This window comes from Fukomys damarensis, unplaced genomic scaffold (genome assembly GCF_012274545.1).
Source record: "Fukomys damarensis isolate Sample0158 unplaced genomic scaffold, DMR_v1.0_HiC HiC_scaffold_19, whole genome shotgun sequence".
NCBI lineage: Eukaryota > Metazoa > Chordata > Mammalia > Rodentia > Bathyergidae > Fukomys > Fukomys damarensis.
Window position 1 is genome coordinate 9062489 of NW_022900931.1, and position 13298 is coordinate 9075786.

The 13298-nt window shown below is 55.5% G+C and overlaps 1 protein-coding gene across 1 annotated transcript in view; it reads right to left on the reverse strand.

Annotated features, from left to right (window-relative positions):
• Maff (MAF bZIP transcription factor F) overlaps positions 1-8115 on the reverse strand; it is an 8805-nt gene extending 690 nt beyond the window's left edge. The window contains 3 exon segments of the mRNA XM_019205803.1: positions 3-165; positions 572-638; positions 7606-8115. Coding sequence (XP_019061348.1) covers positions 3-165; positions 572-638; positions 7606-7658 — 283 coding nt within the window. The 5' untranslated portion in view covers positions 7659-8115.
• Positions 8116-13298: the final 5183 nt, after the last annotated feature.

Genomic DNA, 13298 nt, shown 5'->3' on the forward strand with positions numbered 1-13298 from the left:
GCTGGCGGCGTAGCCGCGGTTCTTGAGCGTGCGGCGCCGCTGCTTGAGCCGCGTCACCTCCTCCGCCGAGAGGCCGCGCAGGTTCCGGTTCAGCTCGCGCACCGACAGCCCCATCAGCGCCTCGTCAGACAGGTGCGGCGTGTTCTCACTCAGCTCGCGCTTGACCTGCGGGCGCGGGGAGACTGAGGTCCGCGGCCCCCCACCGCTGCGCCCCAGTTACTACCGCCTTGGCCACTGAGGCGGCAGCTGGACCTGATCCGAGACCTTAAACCGAGAGTAGGAGTCCCAAAAGGAGTAACCAGGCCAAGCCGGGATCCGACCGCAAATGGAGGCCACACCAGGGCTCGGCTGAAACCTAACCAGGCATCAAGTCCTCGGCTCAGCCAGAGGAACCCAGCCTGGAAAGCACCTTAGAACAGGGAAGCAGGCCCAGAGCGGGAAGTGACCTGTCCCGGTGCCACCGCAAACTCCTGCGGCCGCCTACTACCCCTGGAGATTCTGGGAAGGGAAAGGGAAGTTGGGATGTGGAAGCTGTGCATGGGCAGGGAGAGGGCATGAGCTGACTCCTCACCTTCAGGGCTTTGCTGGACAAGGGATCCACAGACATGTCGGCAGCAGGTGCCCTCTGGGCTGGAGACCTGGGGGAGAATGGGGGTCAAGGTCACTTTTTTCCCCCTCTTAGAGTACAATCCAAATTCACTACCTTGACAGTCAAGGCTCCTACTATCTTAGAACTAATACCTACCACCTTTGACCCCACTGGTTCAGCCACAGTGACTTAAGTGGGTCATTCCATCCTCAGGGCCTTTGCACTTGCTGTTCTCTTTACTCCTCTGTCTCCCCATAGTGATTCCTTATCATCTAGGTCTTTGCCCAGTGCCACCTCGTAGAGAGGTCTTCCCTGACCATCCTGGCTAAGACACCCTTGTGTCACATCATTAACCTCATTTATGAGTCCTCCTAACAGTCACCTCTTCTGCAGTTTTTTTTGTTTGTTTGTTTGTTTGTTTTTTTTTTGAGAAAGTGTCTCAGTACACTGCCCAGGCTGGCCTTGAGCCATGATCCTCTCATTTCAGCCCCTGGAGAAGCTGGGATTATAGGTACAGGTCACTGTGTCTGGCTTGTCTGGTTCCCATCCTGGTTTATGATCCCTCCCACCCTCCTCTACCAAAATATAAGCCCACGCGGGCACTGCCTGTCTGACTACTGCCTCAATGCCAAAGTCAGTGCTCGGTACATAGCAGGTGCTCAATAAAGATGCACTAAAGAAGTGGCCACCACCAGCCATTCCTCCACATGAGGCTACATACACTTATTTAATTTACTATTATTATTATTTTGAAACAATATCTCACTGTGTAGCCCAGGCTGGCCTCAAACTCAGTGATCCTCCTGCTTCGGCCTCTTGAATGCTGGGATGACAGGTGTGCACCACCACACCTTGCTGAACTCTGCACTATCTTCAGTACTGGGGAGCCAGAGGTGGAGTAAAAACTCACAGAAGGACAGCCTATGGGCTAGCAGTCGTTGCTGTGGGCTGGAGAAGGAGACCATCTCCCAGCCCCTTTGAAGCAGTGAGGCTTTCTGTCCCCAGCTGATCTGATCTCATCACCCCTTCAGTGTGAACCTCAGTGTCCTCATCTGCCAGTTTCCCTGGGGAGGGAACATGGGAAGGAGCAAAGGAGACCATGAAGGAAGTTATTCTGTGAACTGAGGTGTGTGTATTATCATTAGCAATGCCCAGACTGCTACAGAGGAGGGGGCAAAAACCGGTCCAGCCAGACAGGGTGGTGTGTGCTTTTCCCAGTGGCTCTGGAGCTGAGGCAGGAGGATCACACGTTGGGGCCCAGCCCGGGCAACCTGGCAAGACCTTATTTCAAAATAACTAAAAGGGCTGGGGATGTAGCTCAGTGCAAAGGCCCTGGGTTGCATCACCAGTAGCACAAGAATGAACGTAAAAAACTGGACCTACATCTGTAATACCAATAGCTCAGGAGGCTGAGGCAGGAGAATTATAAATTCTGGGCTACCATAGCAAGGCCACCTAAAAAAAAAAAAAAAAGCCAGACCCAGGCCCTGGCTCCTTGAGCTGCCTGTGGGGCCAATGTGGTGTAAGCCCAGCCTCCAACACATTGGGAAGACGCAGGTGACTCCTGGGGACACAGCGGGAGTGAAAGATCCTGCCCCTCCCCCAGGACCCTTCCTTGGCTCCCATCTCACTGGAAGCAAAGCCAGGTCACCACAGAGGCCTCAGGTGCTGGTGACAGGGCCCCTGCATTCACTCCCTTCCCTCAGCTCCTGCTCAGCCCTGTGGCCTCCTGCTGTACCCAGACACACCCCCAGGGCCCTGGCACCAGCTGCTCCCTCCACCTGGCAGTCTTGTTCCCTAGTCAGCCCCCGAGTCAGCTTCATCTTCCTTCAGGTCTCTTTCAGTCGCGTGTTCAGCCAGGCCTGTTGGCGAACACCTGTAATTCTAGCCCTGGGTAGGCTGAGGAAGGGTTGCTTTGAATCCGAGATCAGCCTGGCTACACAGTGAGCTCAAGGCCAGCCTGAACTATATAGTGAGACCTTGTCTCCAAACAAAACAAAACCGCCTCGCTCATCCAGTTTGGAATTCCTGCCCTGACAGAAACACACGCACACACACTCCCTTCCCGGCCTCTTTCTCCACTACACTTTCCACTGTTAGACTCACTGCTCTGCCTCCCCCTGTGAGAGGTCTTGTGTCCCCAGGGCAGAGGTCTTGTCCCGTGCACAGAGCCTAAACCTGGCCGGGCAACAGTACATGCCGTGTTTGCTGCGCTCTCAGCATGACTCAGGCTGGGGTAGGGACAGTCCAGCCTTCCTGGGAACCCCCAGCCCCTGCAGGCCCACGCAGTCAGGGGTCTGGCCCAGAGGGAAGGAAGGAGTGGGACAGAAAAGGGAAGTTGACAATTCAAGAGATTCCCGGGCCTAGGCAGCTGCTGTGGCCCTGGGGCTGAGAGTCTTAAGAGCTTCCAGGCTTCTTTTTTGAGGGGAGGGAGAGGGGTTGAGGCAGGGTCTCTCCGTGTAGTTCAGGCTGGCCTTGAACTCACAGCTGGGATTACAGGTGTGTGTCGCCACTCCCAGCAGCCACCAGGCTTCGGTGGTATAGCTGGGAGAGCTGAGACCTGAGCCTTGGGACTCAGCTTCCTGTAAATCCTGGGTGTGACCAGCAGGTAAGGCCCACTTCACAGGTGGATCCCCAAGCTGCTGAACCCACGGGCTCAGTGTGGGTCCTGGCCTCAGTTTCCCTATGCCCTGGCTGCCCCACCTACCCAGCTCTCCTTGGGGACCTCTGTGCCCCGCCCCCATCCTGCCTGGGCAAATCACACAGAACCTACCCTCACTTTCCGGATACCACTTGGAGACACTGAACTGCCATGCTCACCAACCCCTTCCTGCCGCCAGAAGGGCACACTGCCCTGCTGGCCCCAGCTTTCCCTTCCCCAGCGACTGCAGGATTTTTCCACTCTGCAAATCTGTGAACCAGACCTGCTGCCTCCCAGATCAAAGCCTTCCCTGGCTCCCACTGTCCTAAGAACAAGGCTACAAGGCTCCCCGGCCCCTAACCCACCACCCCGCCTCCTTCTGCATTCCATCGGGAAGGAATTTCTTCCACTTCCTCCTGCCCGCCCCGCACTTTCCTGCCTCTGGGCTGGGCCCCAGCCCCATGACATAATGCTTTTCTCCTTTCCCTCCCCTCCCAGGAGAGGAGCAGCTGCCTCCTGCTCATCCTGGCCTGGGCAAAGGCCTCTCCTCCAGGAAACCCGCCCTGTCCTCCCCGGGCTAAGCTGTGTAAGATTCGAGGCAGGGGCTGAGCACACTGGGTGCTGCTGGTGTGTGTAGGGTGGCGTCTCCACCTGCTCAGTGTCCGAACCCAGATCCAAGCCCAAGCCAGGCTGAAAAGGAGCCTCCTGGCCCTGTCTCCAGCTCTTCCGCCTCTCCACCTCCTTCTTGGCTTCTGCGGGAGAGATGTTGCGGACGCCAGGAGCATGGGAAGGAGAAGGGATCCCATCCGCTTGCCCAAAGGGGAATCAGAACCCTGGCTTGGGAGATGAGCCGGAGTGTGTCGCATACCCGTGTTCTCCAGGCAGTGTCGCCCTGGGTCACACTTTCCATCCACAGGGGTGGGACATCCCCACCTTGCAGGGTTTTGGCGGAATCAAGTGTATAGACTGTAGAGGGCAGTGAATATCCCGAGGTTCTAAAACTGCTGCTCTGATTCGAAGCCAGCACTGGGGCCCTGCCCTGACTCACCAACTCCGGAAGGCCCAAGAAAGGCTCTGATAGCCCATCTGGCTCCACCTTCCTTACTTAGCCCAAGAGGAGGTGGGGTCACTTGCTGGAAGTCACCCAGCAAGTAAGCAGCTGCCTCCCTGCAAATGGGGAGGACTTTGAATACCTGCAAAGCCCAAGACTGAACCCTGGACTGGGAGGCAGCTCAGAAAGGCACAGCCTGAGAGGGCAGTAGAATAGTCCAGGGTCACAGCACAGGGCAGCGCCCAGGACGAGAGCACAGAGAACCACGTGCTTCCTCCTACCCTGGCCTGCTCTCCTCCCCTGCAAAGTGGGATGAGCCTAACAGCATTCGTGGGTAAAATCCAAGCAGCTTAAGTAAGATCAGGGGCTGCCTGTGGTGGCTTATCCTGAGTCAGCCCTCTCTCTGCTCTTAGCGCTGATTCTCAGTGAGTGGCCCAGCCCCATCTTTCTCACTATGGCGCTGTTTCCCACCAACTTGGATGCAGCCTCAGAATCCTTTGGGACACAGCCTTCCAGGGTGGCCCTGGGATGAACCGGCCGACGCCCCTCTTCGGATGACGTCAGAAGCCTGCAGTGGGACTTGAGGCCAAGGAGGGCTTTGGGTGTGTGTGTGTGTGTGTGTGTGTGTTCTGGTTTTTTGAGACAAGGTCTATGTAGTCAGGGTGGCCTGGAACTTGGGGTGATCCTCCTGCCTCAGCCTCCCAAGTGCTGGGATTATAGGCATGTGCTACCACACCCAGTCCAAGGAGGATTTTGAAGCTGCTCTTCCTCTCCATGCCCTGCCCTGTCCTCAGCCCCTCAACCTCCTCCCAGCATCAACTGAGGCACCCATGTGTGCCCAGGAAAGCCTTGCTCAGCAGTCACACACAGAAGACAAGTCACAGGAGGGGGCTTTCTGTCACCCCAGGCTCTTGGCCTCCAGTCCCCTGCTGGGGATTCTGGGGTGTAAGGCAAGGTGCCTAGGGCTCCATTGCCACCAGCCTGGCAGACCCAGGGAACCCCGCCCCTCCAGGCCTCTTCTCTGCCGGGGAGCCCAGCCAAGCTGAGCTACAGGGCGGCATGGGGACTGCAATTGCTCTTGGGGAACTGGCAGCTGCCCATGAGTGGTCCCCAACCCTGTGGCCTCCCCTCACGGGCCCCCTACTGGTAGGAGCCCTTCTCTGCCTGCTGAGTTAGGCTGCTTGCTCTGTGAGGACAGAAGAAAAAAATGTGTTTTCCTGAGTTTAGGCAGCTTGCGCCGTGGAGCCTCCTCACTGCTGGATGGCAGCAAGGCAGGAAAAACCAGCAGCAACAGCCTGGGGTCCACCCCAGTTCTACCACCCACCCGCTCGCTGTGTGATTTCAGGCATGTTACTCTCCCTCTCTGAGCCTCAGTTTCCCAACATGCCAAAACTCTGCCAAGCTTAAGGTACCACCCCCAACAATGATGATCCCTGAGTCTAGTGTGGGAGATTTTGGCCTGGAAAAGACCACCAGCAGAGGGGAGGCCCTGGAGGAAGGGAAAGGAAATCGGAGCAGGCTTCCTGGAGGCGAGGGCATGAGGACTGTCATCCCTCCATAGGGCTGCTTCCTCTTCCCGCTGGACCAGGGCCACAGCACCTCCTCGCTGGCTCTGATCTCACCTGCTTCATCTCCAAACCCCAGAGGCTCTCCGAGGGCTGGTGACTGACCGGACCTACACAGCTGTTTCTGAACCTCCCCTGAAGCCCACATCCTCTCCTCTGTCAACAATGAATGAAGCGGAGGGCAGTCAATTCGCCAGTTAGTGTGCATGAAGGAGGAGATCACCTGAGCCCTGAAGGTCTGCTCGCTTTTGAGAGCCAGCTTCAAGGGACTGTGCCCTGGCTTTCTGCTTCCCTGGGCTTCCCAGGACCTTTTCTCTCAAGGACATGAAGCCAGGGTTCATTTATTCAATCAGTAAACATCCAAGAAGAGACTACAGTGTGCCAGGCTCCATGCGGGGCCTTGAAAACCCAAAGAAGAATCTCCCCGCTACCCTCAAGGGCTTCACAGATGATCACCACGCCACCAGGCCTTGCTCACTGGCCACCTCCCTAAGGGAGCCTTCGCTGATTGCACTGGCTAAGTGAGGACCCTGTTGCATACTTTTAAACCTGGGTGACTTCCCCTCACACCATGCAGCTGTGTTAGTTCGGTGGCTCTTTCTTCCAGTCCCAGAGGAGGCGAAACCTTTCAATGCTAACTTTCCATACACAGCCAAGCAGCCGCTCCCTTCATCCCCCGACCCCCGCCCTACACCAGGATGTTTCCTGCCCGGCTCAGGGGATGGGCATGCCTGGCTCCTGTACACCCCCCTGACTCAAGCCCCACACATTCTTGGTCACCCCAGCTCTTGGCCAGCTGTGGGTATTGCCTTTGCTTTTACTCCCACAATTCCTTGCAAACCAGGCTGTGTAGCAGCTGCCAGAGGTTCCCAAGTTCCACCTGCCATACTACCGTGCAGGAGATGACCTAGTTCTGACCCTTGGGTGCCCTGCTATGGTAGCAGAGATCAGCAAGGCATAAAGGGTCAAAATTATTGGACCAAAGGGCCGGGGCTTTAGCTCAGTGGTTCTGCTGCCTTCCTCACAAGCTCAAGGACAGGAGTTCGATCCCAGTACAAAAAAAAAAAAAAAAAAAAAAAATTAATTAATGGACCATTAATTCTTCACCTTAGCAAACTCAACTTCCACCCCACCCTGTGATTCTGTAACCCTGTGGACAGAACCATAGAGAAGATGGATTTGTACCACCGGATCCCACCCCAGTCTATCCTTCAGGCTGTGGAGCGGAACAGGTGCCTGGCTCAGGGCAGCTTAACTGGCTTTGGGGTCCTGCAGCCATGGATGGGTCCAGCCTAACTAGTCCCTCCTGTGGGCTGAGACTCCCACATCTCTTCACCCCATCTCTTCTCCATGACCCAGCAGGTACCTCCTGGCGACCCAAACTAGCCACAGTGGTCACCAGGGAGGAACTTGGACCTTTGCCTTGAGTTTTCTGGCCCTTTCTGGTTTCTCCTGAGATTGATAGGCTGGACAAAACCCCAAGGGTCTGCCCTCCCCAGGGAGCTTGAAAACAAGGACCTGGGCTCCAACTCACTTTGTTACCAGATCCACCGGGGTCAGGTGAAGGCTTACCTCACCCCCAGCTCAGCCGGGTGGGGACACCGGTACCTCCGCCCCACCCTGTTGCTTCAGGCGCCAACTCTGGGCGGGGGACAAACACTGGGTCACATGTTTAGGGCCCTGGGAAACTCCAGGGACAGCAGAAACCGGGCAGCCCAGGCTGGTGGGAAGGGGGCGGTCCAGGCGAGAATTTCTAGACTCCGTGTGACCACGGGCTGGGTCGCTTCCCTAGCTTGGGTCCTCATACCGCATTTACTGCGGCGGTCACCCTAGGACACGCCCTCCGCGAGGTACACACACACTCTAAGGAGAGCGCGCGACACATGCACACGCAAGGCACACATGCACAAACGCGCGCGCGCGCGCGTCCCCGCCCAGGCAGCGCTCCCAGGACGCGCGCCAGGACACACGCGCACACCCGCCGCCCGCGGACGTAAACAAACCGCGCACGGCCGCGGGCTCCTGTCCAAGGCTGTTCCCACCGAGTCACGTACGTGCACCCCCCGCCGCAGGACTGTAGCTGTGCTGCACTCGCTTCCTCCGGGTCCGCGTTCTGTCCCGCTCGTCTGGCTTCGGCCCCGTCCCAGTCCCCAGACCCCGATGCCCGCTGTGCCGGCGACGGATGCGTCCGGACAACGACGGCGCCAACCCGAACCCAATGACCCTCCTCCCGGGGTCAGGCGCTAGGTCCTCGTCCCCGACCCTCGTCCCTCACCTTCTTTCCGGGCCGCGAGGCCTGGCGCCCCTCGCACTCACGCGTCTCGGTGCGGTCCCTTCGGCTGTCCCAGCCCGTTCTCTGAGCGGTCTCCTCTCCGGTCCGAACCGCCGGTCCCTCGGATCCGAGCTCTTGGAAGCGCCGCGCCAAAGTTTTGTTGTGGAGCTGGTGGCGCAGGGGGACGGAGCAGCGCACAGTTGTAAAGCGAGCTTCCCGGAATTACTCACTCACAGGATTCCTTTCATTCATAAAAACCCAGTCATGCGCTGACGTCACCGCCGTGCCGCCCCGCCCCCGCCCAGGCCCCGCCCCCGGGGCCGTCGTTGAGTCTGAGCCTCTGGGGTTCTCAGCCTGGTTCCTGCGCGCGCTGGCGGGGTCACATGACACCTCGCGAGCGCCGCGTGGGTGGAGGTGGCCTTGGCTTCGTCTCAATGTAGGTGGTCCAGGCGTCCTCTCCGTTCGACCTACATCCTCTGCCTGGATGATCTCATCCTCCCCGTGGTTTTCAGTGCCATCTCTGAGCCTGTGAGCCAGACCCGAGTTAGTGTTTCAGAGGGAACTACGTCGCTTCGCGCCTCCACGCGGGTGTCAGGGGGGGACTGCAAACAGCCTGCCCCACCGGGCTCCGTGGGTCAAGCCTTTGTCCCTCCCTCCCGCTAGCTCCTTCTCCCATGGCCTCCTGCATGGGGCCACACCTCTTCCCCCCCAAGCTGTCCAGCTACCAGATCCAGGCCCTGTGGACTTACCTGGATGATGGCAGCGGCCAAAAAAAGGCTTTGTCATGCGCCAGCCAAAATTTATCTCAAAACAAAGATCAGATTGTTAAATCTGGCATGTATGCCTGCTAATCCCTGCCACTGGGGAGGCTGAGGCAGGAGAATCCCTTGAGCCCAGGGGTTTGAGGGCATCTTGGGCGATAGAGTCAGACTGTTTCTTAAACAAATAAATCCAGATTACTTTACAGTCTCTCTGGCTTGGCATTCTCAGTGCTTTCGCTTTGTACCACATCCCGATATAACTATATATAGTGTATAAAGTATGCTCCTCAGCTGAGCCTACAGGGCCCTGGCCATCGGGCCTCTACTCAGTCTGCAGCTCACCGGTGGCCCCGCCCCCCTCACCTTCTATTCTGCGGCAGCACTGCCCTTTCTGTCCCCGCTACACCAAGCTCATCCCTGCTGTGAGCACTTGGCATGTGCCCTCTTCTGTCCACTTGCCTGGCTCTGTCTCTTTGCAGTCAGCGCAGATGTCACCACCTGAGCTAGAACTTTCCTGACCACCATGGCCAAAGGAGTCTTTGCCTCTGACATTCTGTCACCCCTACCCGAGTCCTTATGCTGCCTTTGTATCTGCAGGGTGCTACATTAGGTATTTGTGTCTTCCCCAACGGGAACAGAAGTTTGATGAAGGCAGAACTACGTTTTGTTCACCACACCACTCCATATGCACTGCCTGAGATGATGCTTGGCACACAGTAGGACCACAATAAATGTGTGCTGTGGGGGAAAAAATATGTGGAGGTTTAGAGAGGTAAAGCAACTTTCCAGGGTCACTCAGCTATACTCCTGGTCTGATTCTGGCCCAGATTTGAGGTGTACCACAGCCTGGGGAGGAGGGTGGCATCTCTGTGAGGCTGGGGGCCCCACCCCAAAGAGGTGGCTTTAAAGGGAACATGGGGGAGGGTCGCAGTTCCTTCTCCATTCCTTGTACCCTTGCTGTCCTGGCCACCGGGGTGCCAATCCTATCATCCATTGCAGCTTCCTCTATTGCATGGGTGTGGGACCTCAGGTTGCCTCCCTTGAGGTAGTGTAATTGGATTTCAGAGCCTTTGGAGGGCCGTCTCGCCTCTGGGCCTGGTCCCCAAGACCTCCACCCCTTACCTCCCAAAGGCTTTCCGTCTCCTATGCCACTGGCTTCCTGAGTGACCAGATGTCGAGCCCACTTTCTGCAGCCCTCAGAAGAACTCGCGTGCTAACCGCTCCCCGCCCTCCATTTGCACAGCTAAGAGCACTCAGGTTGCCTCTTGGACACAAAAGTCCTCAGGTCTAGAGGTTACACAAGTGTAACTTGCCTTCTTCTCCACCTCGGTTTCCCATGAGCCTCTCCAGTCGTGCATATAGTAGGTTCTCCGTAGTGAGCAGGGAATGTGGACCTGCGCCACACTCCCAGGGGCTATGTGGCCTGGATGCCGTGCTCAGCTGGTGGAACAAAGGGTCAGTGCCTCATTACCCACCCTCCAGGGACTGCTTCCCGCAGAAGTGGTTCCCTTTCTGGTCAACAGGTATCATGAAATAGATTTAAAAATGGGGGCGGGGTATAGTGGTGCATGCCTGTAATCCCAGCAGTCTGGGAGGCTGAGGTGGGAGGATCACAAGTTCAAATCAAGCCTGGGCAACTCAGTGATTTAGAGAGACTCTGTCTCAAAGTAAAAAAAAAAAATAGAAATGGACAGGGGATGTAGCTCAGTGTGAAGGCTCTGTGTTCAACACCAGTAATAGAGGGGGAAAAAAAATTCCCTGGTCTGGGCTGGGGATGCAGCTCAGTGGTCAAGCCCCTACCTAGCACGGCTGAAGCCCTGACTTCCATCCCCAGCATAGCGAAGACAGATGCTCCCCTGTCTGGAGTCCCTTGGCACCCCTAGCAGGGCAGCTGTCCGGCACGAGCTGCGTCCTGCATTTCTGTGGGTCCTTTGCCAGGTAGGAATGACTCCAAGGGGCACCATTCGGCACCTCCGGGCACTTTGGCTTGCTCAGAATGCTTCTGCCCACCTCGAGCCCTGCATCAGCTTCTTATTACTGGTAATTGATAATAATGAATGTAACATAACGGGTGTGCTGTTCATAAGACCACTTCCTTTGTGCCATGCAGTGTGCCAAGTACCCATGGCATGAGTATTTCGCCAGCTTTTTCCTCACTGCCAAAGAAACCAGCCCCCCCATCCATACATTTATCACATTTCAATGTCTATAAACCTCAGCTTTCCCTCTATGACCCCGGGAATGGAACCCAGGGCCCAGCACATGCCAGACAAGTGCTCCACCACTGAGCTACATCCCAGCCCTTTTTATTTTCATTTATTTACTTATTTATTTTTTTTTATTTTTTGGTACCGGGGATTGAACTTGGGTCCTTGCGCTTGCAAGGCAGGCCACCGAACTGCTGAGCTAAATCCCCGGCCCTCCCAGCGCTTTTTAAATTTTATTGAGACAGGGTCTTGCTAAATTGCTCAGGGTGCTTAAAATGGAGATCCTCCTGTCAGCTTCCTGAGAAGCTGGGATTACGCACATGTATCACTGTGCCTGGCTAGACTGTTTCTTCCTATATTGTGGACCCTGAAGTGACGACTGGCCTGACCTAGAACAACTTGGGTTATGACCGGAAATTTAGTTTTAATGTATGACCAAAGTCTTGATTTACAACCCTGCCAGTGGCTAATCCTTCCAGACGGTCTCAGACACGGATTTAACCCTTAACAAGCTCTGGAAGGAATACTGCCACATCCTTTCCTGGGTGGGGTTCATTCCTGGGCCAGTGTCTCTCTAAAGACACTGAGATCTGCCTGTGTACGGGAGAGACAGAGACTTTGAAGACTGAGTAGAGGACACTGAGCCTTCAGTTGACCAACTTGAGTTACAACCAGCCCTCAAAAATGAATTGAGGGCCGGGGATTTAGTTCAGTGGTGCTGATGCCTGCCTCGCAAGTGCAAGGTCCTGAGTTCCATCCCCAGTACAAAAAAAAAAAAAAAAAAAAATTTACTTTGTAAGTGAAGGGTCCACTGTACATAGCTATGATAAAATTTAATTGTAAAATAGTCACAGTAAAAGGTGAACAATAATAAAATAAAACAGTCCACTAAAGGTGTAGGGAAAGTGGGAAGGGTAGGGGAAAGGTAATAAGGGAAAAGAAAAAAAATATGAGAAAATGAAAAGATGGAAATAAAGTGTTTGTAAAGGGGGAGGGGAAATCCCAATGAAATGTAACTGTACTGTATCCCTAAAATGTACCAATAAACTCAATGAGGAAAAAAACAACAGTCCACAGTGTACTCCAGTAGGAGTTATGTAGACTTATGTGGTGGCACACATCTGTAATCCCAGCACTCCAGAAGGCTGAGGCAGGAAGATCACAAGTTTGAGCCCGGCCTGGGCAACTTAATGCCTTAGCAAGACCCTGTCTCAAAATAAAATATAAGAAAAGGATTGGGGATACAGCTCAGTTTGAAGGCCCTGGGACCATAAAAATAAATGAAAACATAGGTTGAGAACCCTCATCTGAAATACTTGGGACCAGAAGTACTGCGCAGTACTGGTTTTTCTAATTTTGAAACATCCGCATATGCACGATGAGACTTACACTAGATTCATTTACATTTTGCACACACCTCACACTCATGGCCTGCACTTAGCCTGTGGCTGTCACAGGAGGTCAGGTGTGGAATTTTCCACTGGCAACATCACGTGAGGACTCAGAGTTTCTGAATTTAGAGCATTTCAGGTTTCGGAGCATCGGATCAGGGGGCTCAGCCTGGGATTGGAAGGTTCCGCCTGTACCAAGGCCTGGCAAACTGGGCCCTGGCTGCAGCCAGTTGCCCACCGCCAGCTGTCACTGCCACTGCCACACCCACCATAGGGGCCACACAGTGGCTACTTGGAGTCCCGCCGGGCCCTCAGGGCCACTGGGGACCCTTATTTCAGCACCAGGCAGCTCACCTCTGCCTCCAGGAGAAAGCCTGGCCTCCACCCCTGCCCTTGTCCTTCCTTCCTCCCGGTCCCTGTCCCTGTCCTTGCCCAAGCCCCCTCTCCTCTTTCCTGGACCCTCACGCCCACAACCCAGCCTCCACCCTCTTGCTCAGCCCTGAGATTCACCCGAGCGGCTGTCATCTCTGATGACCGGCCCCGAGCCCTCGTGGTCCCCCTGCAGCCCCATCTCTGCTCTCTCTTCCCTTTTATGGCCAAACCCCAAGTCATCTCTGCCCCTCCTTCCTCGCGTCACAGCCGGACTGCTCACAGCCTGGCTATTGCTGACCTCCCCGGAAACCTCCGTGTAGCGAAATCCAACTTCAGTTCCAACTCTCTTGTCGGTGACAGCGGTAACCTGTTTGCCACCTCAGCCGACCTCTCTTCCTGTTCGGGTCATGCCTTTCCCTCTTTTTTTTTTTTTTTTTTTTTTTTTTTTT